The sequence below is a fragment of the Monodon monoceros genome, unplaced genomic scaffold (genome assembly GCF_005190385.1).
Source record: "Monodon monoceros isolate NGI ecotype Baffin Bay Population unplaced genomic scaffold, NGI_Narwhal_1 Super_Scaffold_14, whole genome shotgun sequence".
Taxonomy (NCBI): domain Eukaryota; kingdom Metazoa; phylum Chordata; class Mammalia; order Artiodactyla; family Monodontidae; genus Monodon; species Monodon monoceros.
Window position 1 is genome coordinate 73332945 of NW_021703770.1, and position 25878 is coordinate 73358822.

The 25878-nt window shown below is 44.5% G+C and overlaps 1 protein-coding gene across 4 annotated transcripts in view; it reads left to right on the forward strand.

Moving 5' to 3' along the window:
• The window catches only part of ATP6V1H (ATPase H+ transporting V1 subunit H), a 93415-nt gene that overhangs the window by 62662 nt on the left and 4875 nt on the right, over positions 1–25878 (forward strand). Inside the window, exon 13 of one of the 4 annotated variants that reach the window (XM_029222651.1) lies at positions 259–725. The exons of 1 other annotated variant lie outside the window; for it this stretch is intronic. In XM_029222651.1, the coding sequence (XP_029078484.1) occupies positions 259–319 (61 nt within the window). In that variant the 3' untranslated portion in view covers positions 320–725. Of the gene's footprint in view, positions 1–258; positions 726–25878 lie in introns of those variants that run through there. 2 more of the 4 variants (XM_029222649.1, XM_029222653.1) reach the window with 2 other exon arrangements.

The following is a 25878-nucleotide window of genomic DNA, read 5'->3' on the forward strand; positions in this document are numbered from 1 at the left end:
TGCCGGTGATCGGATGCAGAATTACTTGTTTGTGTGTGTCATGCCTTGTTTGTCTGTGGTTCATGGAGTGTTTAAAATTCATACAGTACAGGTACTTTTGAAATTTGGACAAGATTAGTTTTCTGGGGCTATTTTACTAGTTTTTAGATGTTAAAGTAAGCATAGACGACAGTGTATATTGATTGTCCTTCAATTTTGAAAGAGATTCTTTGTTGTTTCAGTTCTAATCTCCCTTGCCATCTCCTTCCTGTGTTTCAGGGAATATCTTGGTAAACAGCTCCAGTCTGAGCAACCGCAGACTGCAGCTGCCCGGAGCTGAATGGGCGCTCAGCCGCGGGGTCTCCAGCGCCCCTTCGCCTGGGGCAGAAGACCTGGAGTGTGAGTCTCAGTGATTAGAACAAACAGTTTCTCATTTTACGTGTCATTTTCTTCTGTTGTGTAGCTTTCCCCAGTGCTGATTTCAACACGAGTGTTTGCCCGTTACTTTGTATTAAGGTAGGTGCTCTCTGTATCTAAGGAAAACATTACTGTTACATATACAGCTTGTAATTTCTGTATTTATTGTTCTCTGGGAATGAATATAGAATTATTAAAGGATTCTCACTCCAAATATGTTTTTGTCTTTCCTTGTTCCTGACTTGGCCTTTAACACAAATACCTCTTGTCCCAACCAAATTGGGAGAATTGTATTTGCAAAATAGTGAATGGTAAATAAATGTTTTGAAATTATATGTATCTCTGTCTTCCATCCGTCCGTCCATCCACATCCATCCGTCCGTCCATCCACACATACACACTGCGGCAATCCTCTGCTAATATTCAGAGAACTTTAAAATGTTAAATTAACTCGACGTGATGCTGTGGTCTAGAAGATTTGCTTATGGAGCACAGTGAGGAATTTTAGCTTTAGATTATTTTCATTGATTTCCTGTACTTTTATTCTTGGATTTTGGTACCTCAAGTCTATTTTCTTTTAATACGCTTTGGTTTAAATGTTGCCAGTAGATATTTTATCCCACCCCCAGCCCCAGCCCCTTATTCTGGAACGCCAGGCCTTCAGCAGGACATCCATGGCCTGTACGTTCATGTCCCCCAGATCTGAGCCTTTTGTTTTTAACCGTATGGCCTGGTCTCTCTGAGTCTCATTTTTCATTCATTTTCATTTTATTTTCACTTTTCATTCCTTGCAGTTCTCTGAATGTTGAGTTGTTGAGTAAAGGTTTTAAGGCTAATAGACAGTTTATTTGATAAGTTTTTCTTCTACAGAGAGACACTCATAGGATCCATCTCCTGTTTAAGGATGAAGGATTGTCTCATTTTCAACGTAGAGATCTTGTGGGAAGAGTTAGTTGAAATAATGGTCGTCGGTGGGTTCATGTGACTCAGTGATTTTTCTTAGAGTTGACTTCCTATTTTCCAAGAAAATAGGTAGTCTGATCAAACCAATTTTTTTCTTGACTGAAAGTTCTAAATTTTTAAAACTGCTTAGACCCAGACATTTTTACTTCTTAAACGTGGAAGAATACTAGCCAGTGGAATTATAGATTCTGCATTAGCAAAAGATCAGTTTTCATGTTAAGGTATTAATGGTCTGCAAAGTTATTAGGTTCTTAAGACACTCAATTTCTAGAAGTTCTGGTAACCAGAGACAGTGAAATCTGAATTCATAAGAACACTTTGATTCTCTGATGTCGTACTTTCTGATTTTAGTTTCATTTTGCATAGCCCTGTATTTACAAAGTAGACAGTCGTCCTGGTGGAAATCATTGGTGCTCTAATCCCCGAGAAGTGCTTTTGTACATGGGGGGCAATACTCCCATGCCCATGTTTTAATTATTATCCCAAATATTAAAATTAACTCTCTCTAGGCACTTTTTTCCTTTTAAATCTTCACACTCAGCTTATAGAACTTATAACAATTACAAAACAATCACTTTCATTTTTTTCTGTGCTTAATGTTTTTACCATTCAGTGATTAAATCCTCCTATAAATATAATGCCACTTTCACTTTCAAGTAAACCGCAAACACTAACAGAGTGGAGTTCTAACTCTGACAAACAAAATCTAAGTAGGTAACCCTTTTTTAAAAAAAAGACCAGCTAATATTCTATCCATTGACAAGCTATAAGCCATATTTGGGTACCCAAGTGTCAAATTCCAAATCTGTTCTGAGAATCACCTCTTTTTTTCTTTTCCTTCCAGTTTTATTGAGATATAATTGACATGTAGCACTGTGTAAGTTTCAGGTGTGCAGTATAATGATCTGACTTAACATGTGTCATGGAATGATCATAGTAGGTTTAATGAACATCTATCATCTCATATAGATACAAGATTAAAGAAATAGAAAAAATATTTTTTCCCTATGATGAGAACTCCTTAGGATTTACCCTCTTAACAACTTTCATATATAACATACAGCGGTGTTAGTTATATTTATCATATTGTGTATTATATCCTAGTGCTTATTTATCTTACAGCTGGAAGTTTGTACCTTTGACCACCTTCATCCAACCCCTCTCCTTCCACCCCCTACCTCTGGTGACCAGATGTCTGATCTCTTTTTATATGAGCTTGTTTGTCTTGAAGTACAGTTGACCTACGACACTGTGTTAGTTTCTGTTACACAACATAGCGATTTGATATTTCCATACATTTCAAAGTGATCGCCACAATAAGTCTAGTTACCATCTGTCACCATATAAAGATATTACATAGGGCTTCCCTGGTGGCGCAGTGGTTGGGAGTCCGCCTGCCGATGCAGGGGACACGGGTTCATGGCCCAGTCCGGGAGGATCCCGCATGCCGCGGAGCGGCTGGGCCCGTGAGCTGTGGCCGCTGAGCCTGCGCGTCCGGAGCCTGTGCTCCACAACGGGAGAGTCCATGACAGTGAGAGTCCCACATACCAAAGAAAAAAAAAAAGATTACATAATTATTGACTCTATTCCCCACACTGTACACATCATACTTGTGGCTCACTTATTTTGCACCTGGAAGTTTGTACCTCTCTCACCTATTTCTCTCCTCCCTCATCCCCTCCCCTCTGGCAACCACCTGTTGGTTCTATCTATGACTCTTGTTTCTATTTTGTTACATTTATTTGTTATTTTTTAGATTCCACATATAAGTGAAATAATACAACAGTATTTGTCTTTCTCTGACTTATTTCACTTAGCATAATACTCTCTAGGTCTATCTATGTTGTCACAAATGGCAAGATGTTCTTCTTTTTTAATGGATGAGTAATATTCCACTGTATATATATACCACATTCCATTTGGTTGCTTCTATATCTTGGCAGTTGTAAATAGTGCCGCTGTGAACACTGGGGTGCAGGTATATTTTTGAATTAATGTTTTCATGTCCTTTGGTTAAATACCCAGAAGTGAAATTGCTGGATTGTATGGCAGTTCTGTTGCTAACTTTTTGAGGAAACTCTGTACTGTTTCCCTTAGTGGCTGCACCTATTTATACTCCCACCAGCAGTGCATAGCATAGGGTTCTCTTTTTCTCCACATTCTCACCAGCACTTGTTTTCTCTTGTCTTACTGATAATAGCCATTCTAGCAGGTGTGAATAGCTCATTGTGCTTGTGATTTGCGTTTACTTGATGATTAGTGATGTTGAGCATCTTTTCCTGTGTCTCTTGGCCATCTGTGTGTCTTCTCTGGAAAAATATCTATTCAAGTCCTCTACCCATTTAAAAATTATTTTTAACTTGTTTTATTGTTTAAAAAAATTTTTTTTTGGAAAACTTCTTTTTTGGGTTTTATTGACTCTTATATTTTAAAAGATGTGTGAAAGGGACATCTCACTGGCAGGTAAAGCTTGTTCCCTCACATTGTACCGGGACAGTCACAAATACCAGATTTATAGAACATATCCAATTGAAAAAAATCTTCACACTTCCTGTTTAGCCGCATCGGAGTAATTGAGGTTAGTTTTTATATAGTTAAAATGTAAATAATTTTGTACCTTCTAGGTGTCAAATCTTGGAAAGCACAGAGCCAAGTTTTGATGCTTTTGATTTTTTTGATAATTGCTTAAAAGGTGCTCCATTCTCATTCTTTGCCTTTGAAAATAGAGAATATTTGAGACTAAAATTGGAAAACATTCAAAGTTAGTAGGTGTCAGTCACTTTCCAAATCTGAACCTTGTGATGAAATCACTTTTGAGCTTGAAATTTCTCCCTTATTTTGCTGTACACAGTGTTCGTTCTGGTTAAGAGATGTGGCTCCTTTAACTTTCTGAACAAGTTTCCAGTGGAAAAGTCAGTTGGAAAGAAGACTGACTTTTACTGCAAATGTTATATTACTTCAACATTCATGCAAATCCGACACTGAGGACACATTCTCTTTCAATTCTTAGAAGAGAAAGAGAGTTGATTACTCTTCCAAAAATAGAAGAAAAGTGGAAGAAACATTTCTATGATTGAAGGAACGCTGGTTCTAAGATGCTTTACCTTCTGGTACCTGTCTGTGCCTTTGTCTCTTTCCTCTCTCAAAGGAAGAAAGAAAATATCAGGGAACTTAGCTGAAAGAACCAATGTACAAAAACTATTGAATAACCATGTATCAGGTAGAAATAACATATTTGTGACAATATCACAAAGGTTGCAAGGAGGAGGAAATGGAATTATACTCTCATGAGGTTTTTACATGATACATGAAGGGGTATAACATGTAGACTGTGATGAATTAAGAATGCACATTTAATTCCCTAGAGCAGCCATTAAAACAATAAACTAGGAGGTCCAGCCAAAGAACCATTAGCGAAGATAAAATGGAACACTAGAAATACTTGATTAACCTGAAGAGAGGGTGGGGGCAACAGAAACAAAGAAGAGAGGGGCCATATAGAAAACAAATTGCAAGAAAATAGATGTAACCCAACAGGAACAATACGTTACAGAAGGGGTCTGGGAATCCCACTGTTACACATCCAGAATTTTAACTTCAGGACACCCGCTGGCTCCAGTTCCTGAGACTGGGGAAGAGGGGGTGGGTGATCTGGAGTGCTAAGTGACTCACTTCTATCACCTTCCCCCTGCCTACCCCTTGGCAGGCTGTTATTAAAGGAGAAAAGCAGAAACCTAAGTCAGTTGCCATTTGTCCATCTGCTCTCCTGTATTTGCTGTCATCTCTCTTGTTCTCTTTGTCTTTGTGGGTTTATTCCTTTTGATTTGTTTTTATTTCTTTTTTTATCCATTGGAGCATTTGAGTGGGGTTGGGTAGGAAGCCGAGAGAAATGCATGTGTTTAGCTCACCATGTTTAACCTGAACTCCCAAAATTTAATCAAAGTTGACATGTAAGATCCATATTAGAATAAGCCTAGATTAACCCTGGTGGGAGTAAGGGGGCAGATGTGCCAGTGTGTATGGCCTCAGAGTTGGAGGGATTTTTGAGTCTGTCCATTCTAACAATGTTTAACATTTGAGGTTGTGCGAATTAAAATTAGTACGTGTAAAGGAGTGAGAACAGATTGTAATCATTACATGTGACTATTTTATGTAGCATGATAGACAGATATCCTGCCTCTTCTCAATGTATACCAGTGACAGGCTACCTGTTTTATTGCAAACAGCTCTAGTTAGGAGTGTTTTCTTGCTTTGAGACAGTATCAGTTTCTAGTAAATTTCAACATTTGGGGCAAGGTCTACCTTTGGAATAACAGAACGAGTCCTATCCTTAAGATTCTATTTTCTTCTAAAACGTTTCTTCTACAGTAATTATTCTTGGCATTTAAAATGTCTCTATTTGAATGCTGAACATCTGAGACCAGATTCTGATGGAGTAAAAGGTGAAGCAAACGCGCCGTGTGATGTGTTAGTGGGTGAGGCTGGGACCCTCCCCCCGGGTGGCACAGACATCAGGAGCAACTGTTGGGAGCAAAGATTGAAAAAGTGAGGTTTTTTGCTCTGAAGAGAGCAGCCGTGCCCGTAATCCCCCCAGAGCAGTGGTCCTGCCTGGGGCTTTGTGCAAGGATGCTGCCTTGGTGGCGCCCTGCAACCCTCTGCACCCGCACAGCTGACGGCTCGGAATGGGGGCCTGACCCAAAGGCAGCAAATCAGGAGACGGCCATGGCCGGGCCGGGGTGTGGTCCAGTCTGGGTGCGGGCCCGGGAGGATAGTCATGCTGACCCAGACCTCTCCTTTGAGATGTTGGCATGAGGCTCAGACGAAAGTAATAGGCAGTGAGATGATACACACGGGAGAATACCTAGAAAACCCTCAGCAGAAATCCCTGAGGCAGAGAGGAGAGGGGGGAGGTGAGCTGGGTGACAGCGGGGCAGGAAGAGTGGGGCCATTGGTGCCCATCATCAACCTGGCAGAAGGCCAGCATCCCTGAGGCACAGGTGTGTGGTCCTGGGTGATCACAGGACATAAGGTCCATATGTAAACACACATTTCTCTGTGCTGGCAACCAACAACAGGAAACTGAAATTGAAAATAGTGTAAAAACAGTAATTGGCAATGTTAGAGACCGTGGCTAATCTGCTATCCCGTGTCCCTTAGTGAGTACTCTGAGCAGAGACCTCTTCTAATCCTTGAAGATGTGAAAACAAGAAATAAATATTTGTTATTTTAAAAAAAAAAGGAAATAATGTAAAAATACTTCAAAAATTTAACAGAATATGTGTAAGATCTGTGCACTAAAAGCTGTAATATTGCTGAAGCAAATGAAAGAGGATGAACTTTATGAGGAGATATATCATGATCATGGATGTGGAGATGCAGTGGGGTAACGGTGTCAGCTCTCCCCAGTCGGTCCACAGATTCCATACAATCCCAACAGCAATACCAGCAGGCTTTGTTGTAGAAATAGACAAACCGATTTTAAAGTTTACGTGGAAATGCAAAAGACCTAGAAGAGCTGAAACAATTTTGAAAGAATTGAAAGTTGGAGGCATTAACAGTACTTGGCTTTCGATAGAGCCAGGGTGGTACTGGCATAAAAATCAGTGTATAAACCAGGGACAGAATAGAGTCTGGAAACAGAGCTTGCTGGAATAAAACTAAACAAATGAGGCCTAATTTGGGAGATTAAAATAAAAACAAAGTAGAACAAAAATATTGCACGTAATGGAACGTGATTTGTGAGGTTCGTGATCAGAGTTTGTGTCCTTGCTTTACTTGGGAGAAGGGAAAAGGTATTGCTTAACTTTCAAGTTTTATAAGTTAAATATTTGTGGTGATATATTTAGGGTAACTCACATTACTGGAGCAACTGGATATCCGTGCACAAAATAATAAACTTCCGTCTATACCTTGCACCGTATAAAAAGGTGATCGCAAACTGGATCATAGACCGAAATGTAAAACCTAAGCTCCAGAGCTTATGTCCCTGAGTGGCTGGTGTCTGTGAGTTGAAGGGAGGGACACAGATCTCAAGGGGAGTGAATCCAGCTCAGGTGTGACCTGCACTAGACGATAGGCATTCTCTTCAAGCAGCTCACAGTTAGTTCAGTGAGAGAGGAGAGCCCGCACTAGGTGCAGATGTTCGCTAGCTTTGCTAAGTGCTAGAGGGAAGTGAAAGGGAGCATTTCCTGCACACTCACCCTATGCCACACGTGCCCTCTGTCTCGTGACCTGCCCTTACACGCAGAGGGCTCCAGCATGTAACCCACCCGGCCTCTCGGGTCCCTCCCTCACTTGGTCCAGGAGAGGGAGTGATTGAGCTCATGGTGAGTTTGGGAGGAGGAACTTGGCCCCTGGATCAGGGTCCTTCATCTCCGCTTCCCCAGGCCGTGAGCTGCCTGCAGGAGCGTCTGCCCCTGTTGGGAGGAGCCTGGCTGGTGCCCACCCCTGCCGTGATGGGGGTGGAGGGTGAGTCTGCCGAGATTTGGGGTTCAGTATGGTGGAACTTACTTGCTTGAAGCCTCCAGCGGCAGCTGTATTAGTCACAAGGATTCCACTGGGCCTTATGCTCAGTGGGTTCACGTTCAGGTGGGGAAAAAGAATAGCATTTATCAAGGTCCTCAAAGATAGCTATGGTAAGAATAGATAGATTAGGGGCACAGATTGGGTCCCAGTTTAGGACCCCTAACCTAGCCTGGGGCTTCAGGGAAGACGTCTTAAAGGAGATGATCCTAGAGCTGAATGTCGAAGGCTGAGTAGAGGTTCACCAGCCGGCAGGAGAGGAGAGGGTGTGAAGACTGTCGTTACCTGCGAGAGCACTGTTGTGAAAAGGCCTGGACTCAAGAAACAGCGCTATTTGTTTGAGGAACAAACACAGCACGATTTCTAGAGGGCAAGGTGGACACGGGAGTGAGGGAAGTATGAGAAGTGGGCTTGGTTTTCCAATGTAACTGTTGTCCCTTTCTTTAAAAAAAAAAAATTTCTTTATCTATTTTGACTGCACCGGGTCTTAGTAGTGGCATGCATGTGGGATGTAGCTCCCTGACCAGGGATCGAACCCGGGCCCCCTGCGTTGGGAGCGCAGAGTCTTACCCACTGGACCACTAGGGAAGTCCCCATAACTGTTGTCACCTTTGAGACTCATAGTCCAGAAAATCCCAATTCCTTAAGTATCCAGGCAGGTGCATCTTGACAGATGTGTATACAGGCTCGGGGCTTCCACGAAAAACATTCCTGCTATGGGTCCACAGGCCACGTGGCCGTCAACCCTAGTGCCGTCTGCATTCCCTTACAGCAGTAGAGCATGTGTGATGAGGGAGGTGGGCAGCCCTGGGATGCTGGCATGGGAATAGCTAGAGCATCATGCTCAGGCTTGGGCATCACGATTTGTGAGAAACAGTGGAAAACCAGAGAACATCCAGTGATGTGTGAGCTGCACTTCAAAGTAGGTCATACAAAAACGCATTGAAGAAACTGGGGTAAGTCGGACCCATCCTGCGTTGTCTGGTGATAGATCTTTGGTTCTGGATAAAGAAGGAACTTTCTATTAGACTTGTGTAGAATAAAATGTTGCTGAGAGGTAGTGATTCTAAAATCAGTGAGGGTGCCGTGAGGGTGCCTACTTTGTGGAAGGCCTGTGCTAAGTGCTTTAAATGCTTTACCTCTCCTGAAGCTTAGAACAGCCCTCTTGTGAGGCTACGACTGTTACCCCTCTTTTAGAGAAGAGGAGGCCCTGAGGGAGGTTAAGTGACTTACCCAAGCTTATGGGATTTGCACTCAGCTTTAACAAGTACTTGGTTGAGACAAGGAAAATCAGGGGTAGCCACCTATCAAAGATATTCTAAAGTCAAAACGAGCCCCAGATTTTACTAGATAAGCAACTAGATGGCCATGCAGTAGAACCCTATTTAAAATGAGTGGAACCCCACTATTTATCATGGATAGGAGTGGACTTGCTCTGTATTAAAGTGGAGATACATCGGCACACCTTCCCCGTGTTAATGCAAGTCCGTGTGCCTGACACACAGTGAGGCCAAACAAACCGGAACATAGGAATTTGGAGCAGAGAAAGGTTTACTGCAGGGCCATGCAAGGAGACGAGGTGGCTCATGCCCTAAAAAGCCCCAAGCTCCCCAAAGGGTTTTGGCAAAGCACTTTTAAAAGCCAGGTGAGGCAGCAATCGGAAATGAAAAAGAAATAAAAGGAATCCAAATTGGCAAAGAAGAAGTAAAACTGTCACTGTTTGCAAATGACATGATACTATACATAGAGAATCCTAAAGATGCTGCCAGAAAACTACTACAGCTAATCAGTGAATGCGGTAAAGTTGCAGGATACAAAATTAATGCACAGAAATCTCTTGCATTCCTATACACCAATGATGAAAAATCTGGAAGAGAAATTGAGGAAACACTCCCATTTACCATTGCAACAAAAAGAATAAAATACCTAGGAATAAACCCACCTAAGGAGACAAAAGACCGGTATGCAGAAAACTATAAGACACTGATGAAAGAAATTAAAGATGATACCAACAGATGGAGAGATATACCATGTTCTTGGATTGGAAGAATCAAGGTTGTGAAAATGACTATACTACCCAAAGCAATCTACAGATTCAATGCAACCCCTATCAAACTACCAATGGCATTTTTCACAGAACTAGAACAAAAAATTTCACAATTTGTATGGAAACACAAAAGACCCTGAATAGCCAAAGCAATCTTGGGAAACAAAAACGGAGCTGGAGGAATCAGGCTCCCTGACTTCAGACTATACTACAAAGCTACAGTAATCAAGACAGTATGTATGGTTCTGGCACAAAAACAGAAATATAGATCAGTGGAACAGGACAGAAAGCCCAGAGGTAAACCCACACACATATGTTCACGTTATTTTTGATAAAGGAGGCAAGAATATGCAGTGGAGAAAGACAGCCTCTTCAATAAGTGGTGCTGGGAAAACTGGACAGCTACATGTAAAAGAATGAAATTAGAACACTCCCTAACACCATACACAAAAATAAACTCAAAGTGGATTAAAGACCTAAATGTAAGGCCAGACACTGTCAAACTCTTAGAGGAAAACATAGGCGAACACTCTATGACATAAATCACAGCAAGATCCTCTTTGACCTATCTCCTAGAGAAATGGAAATAAAAACAAAACTAAACAAATGGGGGCGTAATGAAACTTAAAAGCTTTTTGCACAGCAAAGGAAACCACAAACGACGAAAAGACAACCCTCAGAATGGGGGAAAATATTTGCAAATGAAGCAACTGACAAAGGATTAATTTCCAAAATTTACATGCAGCTCAATTTCAAAAAAACAAACAACCCAGTCCAAAAATGGGCAGAAGACCTAAACAGACATTTCTCCAAAGAAGATATACAGATTGCCAACAAACACATGAAAGGATGCTCAACATCACTAATCATTAGAGAAATGCAAATCAAAACTACAATGAGGTATCACCTCACACCAGTCAGAATGGCCATCATCAAAAAATCTAGAAACAATAAATGCTGGAGAGGGTGTGGAGAAAAGGGAACCCTCTTGCACTGTTGGTGGGAATGTAAATTGATACAGCCACTATGGAGAACAGTATGGAGGGTCCTTAAAAAACTAAAAATAGAACCACCATATGACCCAGCAATCCCACTACTGGGCATATACCCTGAGAAAACCATAATTCAAAAAGAGTCATGTGCCACAATGTTCATTGCAGCTCTATTTACAATAGCCAGGACCTGGAAGCCACCTAAGTGTCTTTTGACAGACGAATGGATAAAGAAGATGTGGGACATATATACAATGGAATATTACTCAGCCATAAACAGAAACGAAATTGAATTATTTGTAGTGAGGTGGATGGACCTAGAGTCTGTCATACAGAGTGAAGCTAGTCAGAAAGAGAAAAACAAATACCGTATGCCAACACATATATATGGTATCTAAAAATTAAAAAAAAATGTTTCTGAAGAACCTAGGGGCAGGACAGGAATAAAGATGCAGACATAGAGAATGGACTTGAGGATACAGGGAGGGGGAAGGGTAAGCTGGGACGAAGTGAGAGAGTGGCATGGACATATATACACTACCAAATGTAAAATAGATAGCTAGTGGGAAGCAGCCGCATAGCACAGGGAGATCAGCTTGGGGTTTTGTGACCACCTAGAGGGGTGGGATAGTGAGGGTGGGAGGGAGACGCAAGAGGGAGGGGATATGGGGACATATGTATACGTATAGCTGATTCACTTTGTTATACAGCAGAAACTAACACACCATTGTAAAGCAATTATGCTCCAATAAAGATATTAAAAAAGAAGAAAAAGCTGCTGTGTGCAAGACTGACCCAAGTACTTATTGTGTCCAGGTGTGTGTGTGTGTGTATAAAAGAATGTGTAAGAGATGCTACTTTCTATCTTTGAAGAGTTTGTAATACAGGAAGAGAGGAATCATAGCTTTAATATAAGGCAGATGTGATGAATCCTGTAAGAAAAATTAAAAACGTTTCATGTGGTTGCCAGGAGTGATGTATTGCTTTGGTTTGGAGAAATGGGGAAAAGAATCACAGAGGAAAAGATGAGACTCGAGGTCTGTGTAGCTTTTCCACAGGGCCTTTTCTCAGTCTTCAGTCACCTGGCGGCTCCCTCGCTCCCGCCGTGTGACTGATCTTATCACCTGACCGCCCACATCCCTGTTGCTGGATGGGGCAGGTAGGTACCTGTCAGTCCTCACCTAACAGACTTCACAGCATTGGTCATTCTTAACCAGCCCTGCTGTCTCTGAGGATGACCCGTTCTCTGCTTTGACTGATCCTGGCGGGATGAGACCTTTCCCACCCACTCAGGAGAGAGGGAGCCACCGTGCTCGGGTGGAAGAGCCACCGTGTGGTCTCCCACACCCACCCTCAGGATCATCTTGCAAAGATGCACCTATTAAACATGGCGCCTGGAAAGAATGCATCAACTAGACACGGGCCACCATGGAACCCACAGAGAGGACCACACGGAGCCGGCATCGCAGCTGCTGACGGGTCACCACCGGTCCGTGGGGAAGGAAGCATCCGCCTGCATCTTCTGTGACAGTGCCCTCCACACGGGCCGCACCTTGAGGTCATGCCTCTCCTCACTTCCTCTTTCTCCCACTTCACAAAACAAGAAGAATCTGAGATCTTGGTCTTGGCGAAGCTCTTTTCATCAAAGTTCCATAAACCCATGTGGGGTTTTCTGCGTCTTAACTAGATTGCTGTTGAGTGAATGTGACATTAGAAACAGTATTTTGGTCAATCCTGGGATGTTCTGAATTCAGATACACTGCAGAGTGGGGTAGGGTGAGAATGCCACTTTTTATTCTGTGCCCTCATCTTTCATGTCCTGACCACTGAGAGCAGTGCATCCCTCTTTAGGGAGAGCTCCCTGAGAGCTGGGCTTGGGAGTCTCGTTACAGATTGAGGCCATGGCATTCTATCCATCCAGATACAAGCTCACGGCCAAGCTGCAGGTCTTATTCGAAGTGTCCGCGGAATCAGGTAGTAAAGGTTTGTAAAGAGCATCCTGGGAAGCATCATCCGTTCCCAGACAAACCCTCCACACTTCGGGAACGAGACAGACCCCTCTCATTGGCCCGTTTCGTGGACCATGTTGCAGTTCCCAGGATGGTAGCGTTTCAAGGAGGAAGAGGTGAAAAGATTCGTGTTTACTTCTGGCAGATAAATGCTACATGTTTGCAAAAAAAAGGCATATCCAGCAGATACATAATAGTTTTACATTTTCACAAACTTTTATTCAGACTCAAAGGGCAAAAAACTATTTTCATTCATGCTTGACAGATTGTTGAAGGCCGGGAGTACGTTGTACTTAATAACAATCACTGGTACGTCTTTTGTAAGCTCCATACCTGCTAGCCACACAGTAGAATCTCTTCTTTTTGCTGTTTATTTCCAAAGAGAAGATTATCTTATACTGTTACAAGCAGAGAATTTTAAGCATGAATAGAGATGAAATATCCCCCATACCCAATCAATACCCTGAAGGTCAGAAAACCAGTTTAATTTACTTAACAGTTAATTCGTGATATAGTTAAAGTCTTGGCATGCTGTTGTCATCCTGTCAAATTCATGATTCTAAATTTAACCATTTAAAATTATTAACTATTGTTCATTTATTTCTATACAGTAATTCGTATTTTCTCTACATGAGTCATGTCTTTTTAAGGCAGACAGACACAACCAAGAATATTGAAATTTAGTATGAAGCTGTATGTTTTAGTTTATAGTCAATGGGAAAAATCCTAAAATATTCAATGTTCAGTTTTATACATTTTGTTTTCACTCCAGTCGTATATCAACTTGGTAAACTAGGTATTTCTAAGTTAAAGACAATCAAGTTTAATGAGCAGCATTTGGAAGTCTAGGACGAGCCTTTTTTTTTTTTTTCTGGCTGCGCCATGCAGCTTGTGAAATCTTAGTTCCCCAACCAGGGACTGAACCCAGGCCCTCGGCAGTGAGAGCGCCGGGTCTTAACCACTGGACCGCCAGGGAATTCTGAAAAAGCCTATTTTTGAAATGCCTTCCCCACATTGAGAAAGAGAATTGACTTGGTAACAAATCAAAGTCAAATTGATTTTCACATCTTTGCTGTCAACACGACTGAAACAGGACCTAAGTGAATTGTCAGCCAATAGATCGTTTAAATACTTTTTTCAAGCTAAGTCAGTGTGTACTTTTTTTGAGGGAGCATATAAGTCAGAAGCAGTTCAAACAATTCAGTGACAGTGCTATAACAAAACTCCTTCCTTTCCCATGTACTCATTATGGGCACAGTTACTTCTTAACACTGAGGGCCATGTGAATGACAAACAGGTGTACAATTAAAACTTACCCCTGTCTTATTTTAGCAATCAATAATCTTCATGAATGGATACATGAAAAGACCCAACCTTTAGCCCCATTAATATAATAAAAATTTACCCGTTCCTGTTTAGTAATTATTAAAATTTGTAAGACATTGATGTGAATAACTCAATCCAGGAGACATTGCTTTTTTATATTTGGAAAACAAGACTGCTAAGAAATTAGAAAGAATATCTATCCATTTATCTTTATCTATCTTGCAGAAAACTGATCGCTAAAAACTTTTAGGCATAAGAATATATTTAAATAGGGGACATTTCTGTGGAGGGAAAGACTGTAAATGTGAATTTCAGAGGGAAAAGAATGATATAAATTTTCTGTTAAATAATAGGACTTGTTTTCCGTAAGTTCCTTTCGTATGTAAACAAAGAAAGCTTGTGTGTGATTCTGGCTTCTCAGTATATTCTTCTGCTTCTTCAATAAGACCTACACCAAGGGAACCATTTAGGGATTATTTTAATATTTGTATGCAGACTGTGGACAGGCACAGATCCTTCCTGAATTTTAAAGCTAGGATTCTGTTCCTAGCCTTCCAAATAAAGAGCATTGTCTTTTAGGGTGCTCTCTTAATAAACTCTAGTTTTATCTGGATGAATTGCATGTTATAGTTTTTGTGAGTAGTCTCACCCCATGTTTCCAACAGATAATATTCATGCCAACCTCATGGAGTTTCAGGGCAAGTCTTTTGTTTTTTTTTGCGGTACGCGGGCCTCTCACTGTCGTGGCCTCTCCCGTTGCGGAGCACAGGCTCCGGACGCGCAGGCTCAGCGGTCATGGCTCACGGGCCCAGCTGCTCCGCGGCATGTGGGATCTTCCCGGACTGGGGCACGAACCCGTGTCCCCTGCATCAGCAGGCGGACTCTCAACCACTGCGCCACCAGGGAAGCCCAAGTCTTATTTTTATCTCCTTTTATAGTACAAGTGATGAAACTAGAGAGAGACATGTTCTCAGTTATGGAAATTCTTAACGTGATTCTCAACTCTAACATATAGTTTATAATTGATAAGTTTTACTTATAGCGTTATATTATATTTTTGACTCTATAATAACCCCAGGGATGGTACAAATCCGAGAACAGAACATTATCAGAGAAAATGACTTGAAGTTGAGGCTGTTACCCATATGAAAACAGAAGCTAGCAGATTAGCCTGCTTTGTTTCCCTCCGGGGAGGCTGCTTTGCACCAGCATCAAACCGTCCAGCCCTCCGGCGACCATATCGCTGCCCCTGTGCCCAGCCTGGTGCCTCAGGTTGCAGGGGGACCTTGCTGCTTTGACATCTCTGGAGCACAGTATTTTTGTTCTTTCTCAGCTCAGCAAACTAGAAGTAGGTTTGATTTCTCTGTTCCCTGAGGTGTCAGCTTCTTCAAGGTAATAGGCATTTAAGCAGCTTATCAAGTTTAAAAATAAAAATTAAACTGTGCAGTTAAAAATAATTAAGACGGTAAATTTTACATTATATGTATTATCATAATGAGAAAACTGTAGATGCTAATCCCTTCTTACATGATACAGTTAAGTCCTAGTTTTCTGTGTCAAGGCCGCAGAGCCCTGGTGTAGATTGCTCAATCTATTTGTGAGGTTATGGTTCCTCCCCACTAGGAATAGTTGTGGCTCTGAGCCTGAAGGCCAGTTAGCTGCAAGGGGTCCTGTAGGGCAGATAATCCACAGCATCAGAACTGAGCATGTGTCAGAATGGGCTTGACCATAATGTAATTTTTGTTAAATTAATTAATTAATTTATTTATTTTTGGCTGCATTGGGTCTTTGTTGCTGCATGCAGGCTTTCCCTAGATGTGGCGAGCGGGGGCTACTCTTCGTTGTGGTGCGCTGGCTTCTCATTGCGGTGGCTTCTCTTGTTGTGGAGCATGGGCTCTAGACACATGGGCTCAGTAGTTGTGGCTTGAGAGCTTCAGTAGTTGTGGCACATGGGCTCAGTAGTTGTGGCTCGCGGGCTCTAGAGCGCAGGCTCAGTAGTTGTGGCGCGTGGGCTTAGTTGCTCCGTGGCATGTGGGATCTTCCCGGACCAGGACTCGAACCCATGTCCCCTGCATTGGCAGGCGGATTCCTAAGCACTGCGCCACCCGGGAAGACCCTGTAATGTAATTTCAGAAGCTCCAAATGAGGTCACTTTGGGCCACTACAACAAACTACCATATTTCTTATAAACAGTAGAAATGTGTTGCTCACAGTTCTGGAGGCTGGAAGTCAAGGTCAGGGTGGCAGCATGGCCGGGTGAGAGCCCTCTTCTGGGTTGCCAACTCCTGATCTCTCGCTGTGTCCTCACCTGAAGGAAAGGGCAGGGGAGCTCTGTCTCTTTTATAAGAACACTAATCCCATTCATGGGGGCTCCACCCTCATGACCTAATAACCTCCCAAGGCCCCCCCTCCCAATATCATCACCTCTGGGGCTTGGGATTCAACAGATGAATTTGGAACTGGGGGACACAAACATTCAGACCGTAGCAAGATGGAGCCTGGAGTGGGGCTTTCAGAAATAGACTGACCTGAGTCTCCCCGCGGCACCCCCCAGGCTGTGTGACCTTGGGTTATGGAAATTTATTGGATATTTGTTTTCTCTCCTATAACTTGTGTCACGGTAATAGTACTTACCTCAGAGGGCGGTTGTGAGAATCAGTGTGCACGCTGCCATGGTAAGTGGGCCACCACCATGACCTCAATACTGGGGCCCTTCTGACTGCTCTCTGGCGTTTTGGAACAGCCACCACATTTGGAAATCAACCAGCTTGCAGTGTAGATTGACATTAAGATATCAGTGCTGTGTATGGGATTAAGGCCTGAGAATAGGACGATTATACTAAAGATAATATATGAAATATATTCACTTATTCATTAAAACATTTAGTGAATGTCTGCTAAATGCCAGACTCTGATAGACAATCGAACCACGATCTGTAGATTGAACTCTTGTTGGGTTTCTGGTCTTGTTAACGATGCTGAGAGAAGCATGGTGTAATAAGGTACGTCTCTGAATGAGGAGATAGGATGTGTTTGGCGTGCCCCGGGGAGGGTATGAATTCTCTTGCAGAGGGCATGCATTAGGCAGTGATTTTTCCAGTTTTCTTGCTGTGTCGTTAAACGTACCTGGGGCAAATCATTTGACATTCTCAGGGTTCACCTTTCTCTCGCACGATGACAAGCTGATTCAGATTTGGGTTGCTGATTGTTTCGCTGTGAGGATGGGACGGGGGTGGTGGTAGGTGAAGAGCTGCGGCACCTAAGGTCACTCGGAGGACACGAACTCAGGCTGCCAGTTCTGCATTTTTGAAAGAACTTGACTTAGTTCCGGCTTGAGACCTTCTGCTGATGGCAGAAAGTTGAATGCAGGCTTAGTCAGCTGATTTAGGCTTTTCTCAGTCAGTTCCAGGTTTCTTTCCTCTTTTTCTCCTCGGAGCTGCAGCTGCCTGGGCAGAGCCCTGGTGTTGGTGTCGGCCCTTGGTCATCTCTGTCTGGCGTGTGCTGGAATGTCCTGTCTCTGTCCAGCATCTCAAACAGCCACGCCGTGTCCCCTTGGTCCTGATGAGAAGGCTGCCCCAGCCTCCGCCCTTACTGAGTCCAGCGGTGGAGGCCCAGTTTTGGTGCTAATTCATTCTTCACTGCTTCGCACACACCTCCCCTCTTGGGGTGAGAGGGGGGCTGTGAGAAGCTTAGGTGCTTTCCCTACCTCTCGGGGGCTGTGGACGTGGGGACAGGGACCCTCTCTGGCCTCAGCAGTGTCTCCCCTCTCCCCCCACCCTGAGTTTTCTTCCGCAAAATGTGGAATCTTTATTATTTAATCTCTCTTCATCTGTGATGCCTAAATCTGTTGTTTACCTGCCACACCTAATTTAAGGCAAATCATCACATTTAGTAAAGACAAAGAATTTGTGGCTTTAAATCAGAGCTTTTCAATGTTTTGTGGTTTCAGAGACCCCTGTAAGAATGTCATGAATTTCATGAATCTTCGGACCAGAAAAATGCAAAGAAAATGCACACACTCATGGCTAGGTGTTTTGTGGACTTTCTGAAGCTGAGGCTTTCATGTCCTTGATGCCAGCTGCTGGCCTTGCATCAGGCAGAAATTCCATTACCCGAATTTCCAGAACAGAAAAGACTCTCTAAAGTAGAATGTACTAAAAACAGCACATTCGAATCACAGAGCTTAGAACAGAAAGTAATAGGAAAGACTTCAGGTGCCTTTACTTCAACCATGAAGAAACTGGGGCCCCCAGACAGTGGGCGACTGGCCCGGGTCACTCAGACGCTGCGGGCGAGGATGCAGGTGTGTGAGCTCCTGTCACTGTCACATGTGCTGATGTGTGCTACCGAGCCTCCAGTGGGGAGCAACCTGGGCTCTGGTCAGACAGTGGGGCTGGACTGTCACGAACTAGGTCACCTGGACTGGGTATGAGCCTAGCCAGCCTGTAGGTTTTCTCTTCTGAGAGAAATACAACTGAAAACAAACTAACCAACCAACTAACCAACATAACTAACTAGCCAACTAGCCAACCAGCTAACTTCCTAACCAACCAAATAACTAGCCAACTAGCCACCAGCTAACTGACCAACCAACTAACTAAATAAGTAGCAATAAGTTTTGAAGATCTTTAAAAATACTTCCCTGGCGGCACAGTGGTTAAGCATCCGCCTGCCAATGAAGGGGACACGGGTTCGAGCCCTGGTCCCGGAAGATCCTACATGCCGCGGAGCAGCTAAGCCCGTGCGCCACAACTGCTGAGCCTGCACTCTAGAGCCTGCGAGCCACAACTACTGAGCCCATGCGCCACAACTACTGAAGCCCATGCACCACAACTACTGAGCCCACGAGCCACAACTACTGAAGCCCATGCACCTAGAGCCTGTGCTCAGCCACAAGAGAAGCCACTGCAATGAGAAGCCCGCGCACTGCAATGAAGAGTAGACCCCGCTCGCCGCAACTAGAGAGAGCTTGTGCGCGGCAACGAACACCCAACACTGCCAAAAACAAACAAACAAATAAATATTTTTAAAAATACAGGGCTAAAAGTAAGATATAAAGTTATAAAAGTAATACATATAATAATGTAAAAAAAAAGTATTAAAAAAAATACTGACACCCTTGGATTCTGTCACTCCATTTATAGGAGTCTATTTTAAGGAAATCATAACTGATGCTTGCAGAGATTCATCATAGCTCTTCATGGAGTAGCTATTCTAATGGTTTTAAAAAATCTAAATCATTAATGGGGAAGTTAATACATCAGTCAGGAGACATCTATGCACTAGGATACCACATAGACACTTGTAACTTGTTGAAGAATTCTTAATGATACAAGGCAACTTTTCATGATATTTTAGGTAAAAAAATAAGAATAAAAATATAGATTATAATTTCAATTATGTGAGTTGATACATGCCTATATACATATATTTATTAAAAAACAAGCTCAGATTTTGCGTTGTATTTAAAATTTGGATCTGCTATGATCACAATTTACTCATATAACTTACGTTACGAAGAAAGAAACCTTACAAATGATTTTTCGTAACTCTAAGAAAGCTTTTACATTTTATACTGTTATTTGGGTCAATTAAAACAAAGCCCATTTTGTCAAAGTTGAATTAGCTACCACATGTTTGGTTAGAAACGTAAGTTTTGGTAACATCCATGGAATAAATAAATAAAATTTCTCACAACAAGTAGAACAGTATTAGTCTCAAGACCAAAGGTTTTTATAACAATTAACCATTTTGATTAGACTATAAGCTCACAGGAGTATTTATTGTCAGTGAGTTACTCCATTTCATGGAAGCTCAAAAATACAAAGTAAACCTGACTTCAGAGTCTTCACCTGTCTTGGCCCATCCGTGGGAGGATCTACTGCTCTGTCCGCCGGAGCTCTCTCTTCTCTTTAAACTGGGCGGACTGCTCGGCCAGGAAATCCCCAAGGCTATAAAGCGCCCCCTTAATTGCTTCTGGAACTTAAAACATAAACTGGGAAATAGTGGACGGCGGGGGGTTGGGGGGGTGGGGGGGAATCAGGCAGCACGGGGGGTGGGGGGGAATCAGGCAGCACGGGGCAGGAGGTGCTGGAGGTCGGGCGGGTAGAGCTGGGGGAGATGCACACGCAGGAGGTGGGGAAAGGAGGCTGTTCATTGGCTGGGGCTCAACCTGCTTGGCTCTTCGTGGTGGGTGGTCCTTAGGTGTTGAGGCATTTACAGGCTGAGGTTTTGGTTCGCTTTCCTCTGCTGCTAAGGCACTAGAGCCTCCTTAGTCCGATGGCCTCCTTGTTGAGTTAATTTACAGCTTTTAATGATGGTTTTAATTAAGGCTGAAAAGAGTATTGGAGCGTATACCTCCCTCTGTAGACACATCTGCGTCCCTCCCAACTTTACCTACACACTGCCTCCTGGATCCAGGGCTTCTCTTGACGCCCAAGCCCACCCCCTCGGTCCCATGCAGGGGGAGGCCAGGTGGAGGGGCTGGGATGCTGCCCCTGCTGCATAGGGGCCAGTCCCAAAGCTGACCTGGCCCCAGCCTGGCCCCCAGAGCTTCCTCCTGGTGCCTCTCTGGCTTCTCTCTGGGCACAATCCTGGTTCCCTCAGTTCTCCTACTAGACTCCTCAGAGTCACAGCATTTCCTCCAAGAGGCCTCCCTGGCCCCAGTCTTGCTGGCCTTTCCCCAAGGCTGCGAGCTCTTGAAAGCAGAGAGGGTGTCTGACTCACTGCCCTGCACCCAGCCCCTCAGCAGCACTGGGTAAACAGAGGTGATCGATTTGCATGTGAACGATTTACAGAAGTGGAATGACTTTCCCTAAAAGAAGCCTATGGAAGAGTCGATGGCCACGTTCAACAGCATTTACTCTGTTGGTAGAGTGGGGAGGGATTCCTGGACCCAACTCCTGGCTGAACCTCAGGGAGGTCCTGGCGGGGTTGGTCCCTGTAGAGACGGCGGCTCCAATGTGCAGTGAGGGGCACCAGGCTGTGCCGAGCTGCCTCAGTGGCCCCCAGCCCTTGGCCTTGGAGAACAGGCAGTGTTCAGCTGTCGAATGGCAGAGACTAAGCCATGAAGGGAAGGGACACTTGGGGATGAAATCGGCCTCGTTTTTAAGTGTCAAGAGGTCGGCGATGAATTGCTTTCTTCCCTCCTCAGGCAGGAGGGCTGGGAGGGCCTGCGGTGGGTGAGCAGACCTCCTACGAAGGATGATACTTGGCATTGTGCTTCCTGGGGCTGAACACTTTTTGGAGGTGCAGTTTTCCATCAATAGAATGGGGTCAGTAATGCCCATTTGATCGCGTTGTTATGAAGATGAAATGAGATCATGAATTTGGGTTATTACAGGTCCTGACACAGAGTTGGTGCTCAATTGCTAACTCCAATAAGCAATTGTCTCGTTGTAAGAGAGAGGCTCGCCAAGTTGGATGACCTTTCACAACTCTCACGTACAATTCAGTTTAGAATCAGGTTTGGGAACCATTGTCTGAAGCGCTCGTGGGTCTGTAACGGTCCATCCTATGCTTGCTCGTGACCTACATTTTCAAGCTGAGTGATTGTTTTCCTAGTTACCTGCGAACATCCGCTTTTTCAGTACCACTTGGCCATTACCGTGGCTACGCTAATTTAGGTGAATAAAACGTAGATGGTTTCTTTTTAAATTTTCCATGAATGCAGATGGGTTTCTGGACTCGAATATCATGGCCTCGTTTTGGTCACTGATTTGTGGGTGGAGGTCGTGAGATGTCATTTCCAATAGCAGGTTTGTGTTTTTCTGGAAACTTTACCCCATAGACGAAGTCTCTGCTCTTCCTTTCAGGGAAGGGGACAATGGAAATGACACTCTGTACTCTTGTTTGCTGGCTTTTATGTGCGCATCTGGACAAATTGAAAGCAGAGCAGAAAGCAGCAGTCTCTTACACGTTTCAAAGGTGCGGGGAAGATAAACACCATTTGAATTGTCAAGTCACTCTTCACAATAGAGGAAGAGAAATTGTGAGCAGCATAGAAGGAAAACTGGGGCAAACAGACAAAAGAGCGTGGTGAGGCCGGGTCGTGGCCCTGCCCTTCAGGTTTTCACGTGAGAGACGCGAGGACGGACAAAAGTGGAGGGAAAGGCCGCAGGTTCTGGGCTGAATTCCGTGGTTCTGGCTTGGGACTCTTGACTAGTGACGACTCCCTGTTCTTCAGTTTCACAGATAAGCAAACTCATCAAGACAAATTATTTGTGCTGGTAAATAATACAGATAATCAAGGCCAATCAGTAAGCACACATTATATTTTAGTAATAATTTCTAGCGTAAATGAAATTGCACCATCACACGCATGCTTGGCCCTGGCGGATCCAGCTGGCAGTCCATTTACCTGCTCTCTTAAACAGGGCAAGGGGGTGACCCCAGGCCAGCGGTCGGAGGGCTGGAGGTGTGGATTGGTGTGTCCTACCCAGTTCGGTAGGTGCCACTGTAGTTAAGAGATTAGGTAAAGTTGGGGTGTGTGTGGGGCATGGGAGATGGATCACAAAAGCCAGGGAATGGAGTCTAAATGGATCTTAAAAAAAAGGCCAGGGAACTGTGTAGAAAATTCAGCTTTTGAAGCTAAGAGTCTGGGAATCAGGGAAGAGAGCCGGGACAGCTGGGATCAGGAATTGCCCCTGGGCTTTGCTGCGGGCTCCCAGCAGGGGGTGGTGAGTGGTTAAAAGGCCACGGTGGAGTCCGGGGTCCTTCCCAGGGCACAGCAGCCGGAAGGCAAAAACTTCTGCAGGCTCACAATCATGGTCTCCTGGCCAGCTGGGTGAGGCTGACCAGCTATGCTGTCCATGCTCTGTGCAGGGGTTTCCTTACTGGTCCCCCAGGGGGCACACTCTGGAGCATTCGTGGGCACCAGTGAGGCATCCTGCTCCCCCCTGTTCACGGTCCTACAGCTGCTGGCATTTTACTTGCATCAGCCCCAGTGACGTTGCCCAGAGAGCTGGTTCCCCACCGTCCTTGTCACACCGTGCATCATCACATTTTTTGTTCTTTGTCAAAGTGGGCTGCGGAGCAAGTCAGCTTGGGCCTGAGTCCTGGACCTGCCACTCACGAGCTCTGTGACCTTGGGCAAGTGACTTAACATCTCTGTGCCACTGTTTCTGCTTCTATAAAATGGTGAGAGTAAGGGTACCCAACTCATAGGGCTGTGATTAGGAACATGTGCCATAATATTTACATGACCTCGGATAAAGCTCGTGTTAAATAAATCCCATCCATTAGTGCTTGATGACTCTGCCAGTTTTCCGACTCTTTGAAGTGTAACCAAACACACAACATCCTCAGTAATCCGACACTTGCAGCGCGCATGGCGTGTGAGGGTCCCGGGCTGAAAAATCTGAGGACTTGACCTAGGAGGTAAGACTTTGTTCTTTTTTCATGCAGCCCCACATGACGCAGCGCTGAATTCCCATCAGCCATTGATTTGGTCCTCGGCTTTCTTTCTTTCTTTGAAGTAAGAAAACAATATTTATTCATTCATTCACTCACTCAATGAACATATAAGTGCCTACCATCTGAGGGATGGTATGATCTGGAATCTAAAATTAAATGATGTAGTCTGTGCCCTCAAGAGTTTTTAAGATAGTCAATAAATAAGTGATTAAAATGCATTGTGCCAAAGCTTAGTAGGAGGCACTCTTAACCTTTGTCATGGAAGGGGTATAAGGCAGGGGATCGGGAAGGGCCTCCAAGAGGAGATGCTGTCTGAATGGGATGCAGGAGAGGTACTGCTGGTACTTCACGATGGCTGCAGTGCCAGTGTGGAAAGATGGGGCGGAGCTGAGCGTGGAGCGTAGAGCAGAGGTCGTGTGAAAGAGCTCTGCCTCTGCTCTGAGACCCATGTCAACCCCCTGAAAGATTTAAGGAAGTCGGTCTCCTGCTTTCAAGCCCACAGCGACAATCTGTCTCCATGAGGGAGATGCCCTGCTTCCTCCCGTGATCGTTCATTCTAATCTCATTGGCTGGCTTGGATTCTCCGCTGCTAGGCAACACTTACTTTCTCTGTGTCCTTTTTGTCCTTCCCATCCAGCTGGGTAGGGAGCTCAGGAGCTCCGCAGCCAGCAAAGTTCACAAAGGCAAATAAAAGAGAGAACAGGGAGGGGGAGGGGAGTGAGCTGTCCCGGCCCCGCTGGGAGGCTCTGAGCTTCTGACCATCCAGGCAGCAACCTGCTGGGTCAGGCAGCTGCCCATCACCCTGGCAATGCCCAGGGCTGTCCAGAGCCCCACTCTGTCCCCACTGCCACCTCCTCTCCTGTCCTGGGACTCAGTGTGAGCCTTCCTGGTGGGGCAGGATGGGCTGGAAGTCCCTAGAATTTGCCCAGTAGAATGTGTGGTAAAGGTCATTTGAAGAGCGTGTAAAAAGCTTTTGGGCCCGGGAGCTGGTGTGGCCTCAGCTCAGCTTGTTTTCTTCCGGTTCTGCCCAAGCTCTGAGCCAGCCCTGCTCCAGGCTGGGCTCCCCAGACTTCTCCACCTGCAGGGGGGCCGGCTCCACCCACCTCCTTCCACAGCATCCGTGGGACTGCTTTCTCTGCAGGAAGAGGCTGCTTGGAGGTTCTAATTGTTCTAACGTTTGTTTTCTGTAAAGCACAGGGGAGGCCCCTATCAGGAGCCACCCAAGGGCACTCCCTCAGCACTCTTTGTTCCTGGCCAGATGGGTTTACACCCCCAGGCTGACCTTGTTCACGGAGGGAGCACCGCCTGACCCATCCCACTCAGCTGTGAATCCAGAGGCCAGAAAGGTCCGCTGTCCCACAGCCAAGAGGAGGCACAGGCGTTCTCTGCCTTTCCAGTCGTGTGGCTGAAGTTCTGGGAACCAAGGGAACCCCTTCACCTGCCTGGGTCTGGCGTCTGCCTCTCTGTCTCTCTCTTCTGTTGTTGAACTGTGAACAGATTTGTTTCTCAAATATTAGATACTTAAAAAAATTTACATATACTTTAAAGATACAGGTACTATCGCAATAATGATAATAATCACACCACCCGGATACTCGCCACCCCCCACTTCCCCTCCAGCTAAGGAAGGTGCATCACCAGGCCCTTGCAGGACTCCTGAGTCTCCCCGTGGCCCCTCCCCTCCCTCGCCTTTGCAGTGACAGGGATCTTGAATAGTATGTTTAGCATCCCTTGCCTTTCTTCCTGGTTTACTTCAGGTGAATCCCTAATCGGTATATTCAGTTTTCCACGCTTTTACATTTTATATAAATAGAGTCACATGGTAAGAATTCTCCTGCAACGTATTTTTCAAATGTCAGTCTTTTCCAAAGGTTCATCCACGTTGATGAGTATAACCGCTGCGTTCCTTCTTTTTTAGCCTGTGCTATATAAGGATGCCCTGGGTGAGTGAACCACAGTGTGCTTACCTTTTCTCATTGGTCTTTGGGTTTGGCTGTGGTTTCTTGCCCTTTCAGCCAGTGTGGCCACAGACTTACATTTTCTCATTGGTCTTTGGGTTTGGCTATGGTTTCTTGCCCTTTCAGCCAGTGTGGCCATAGACTTTACTTCCAGAACTCGGGTGCACAGGGCAGTAGTTTCTCCAAGGTGGCAGTTCTCAAACTTTCTGTTCTAGGACCCTTCACATTCTTAAAAACTATCGATGGAAGGG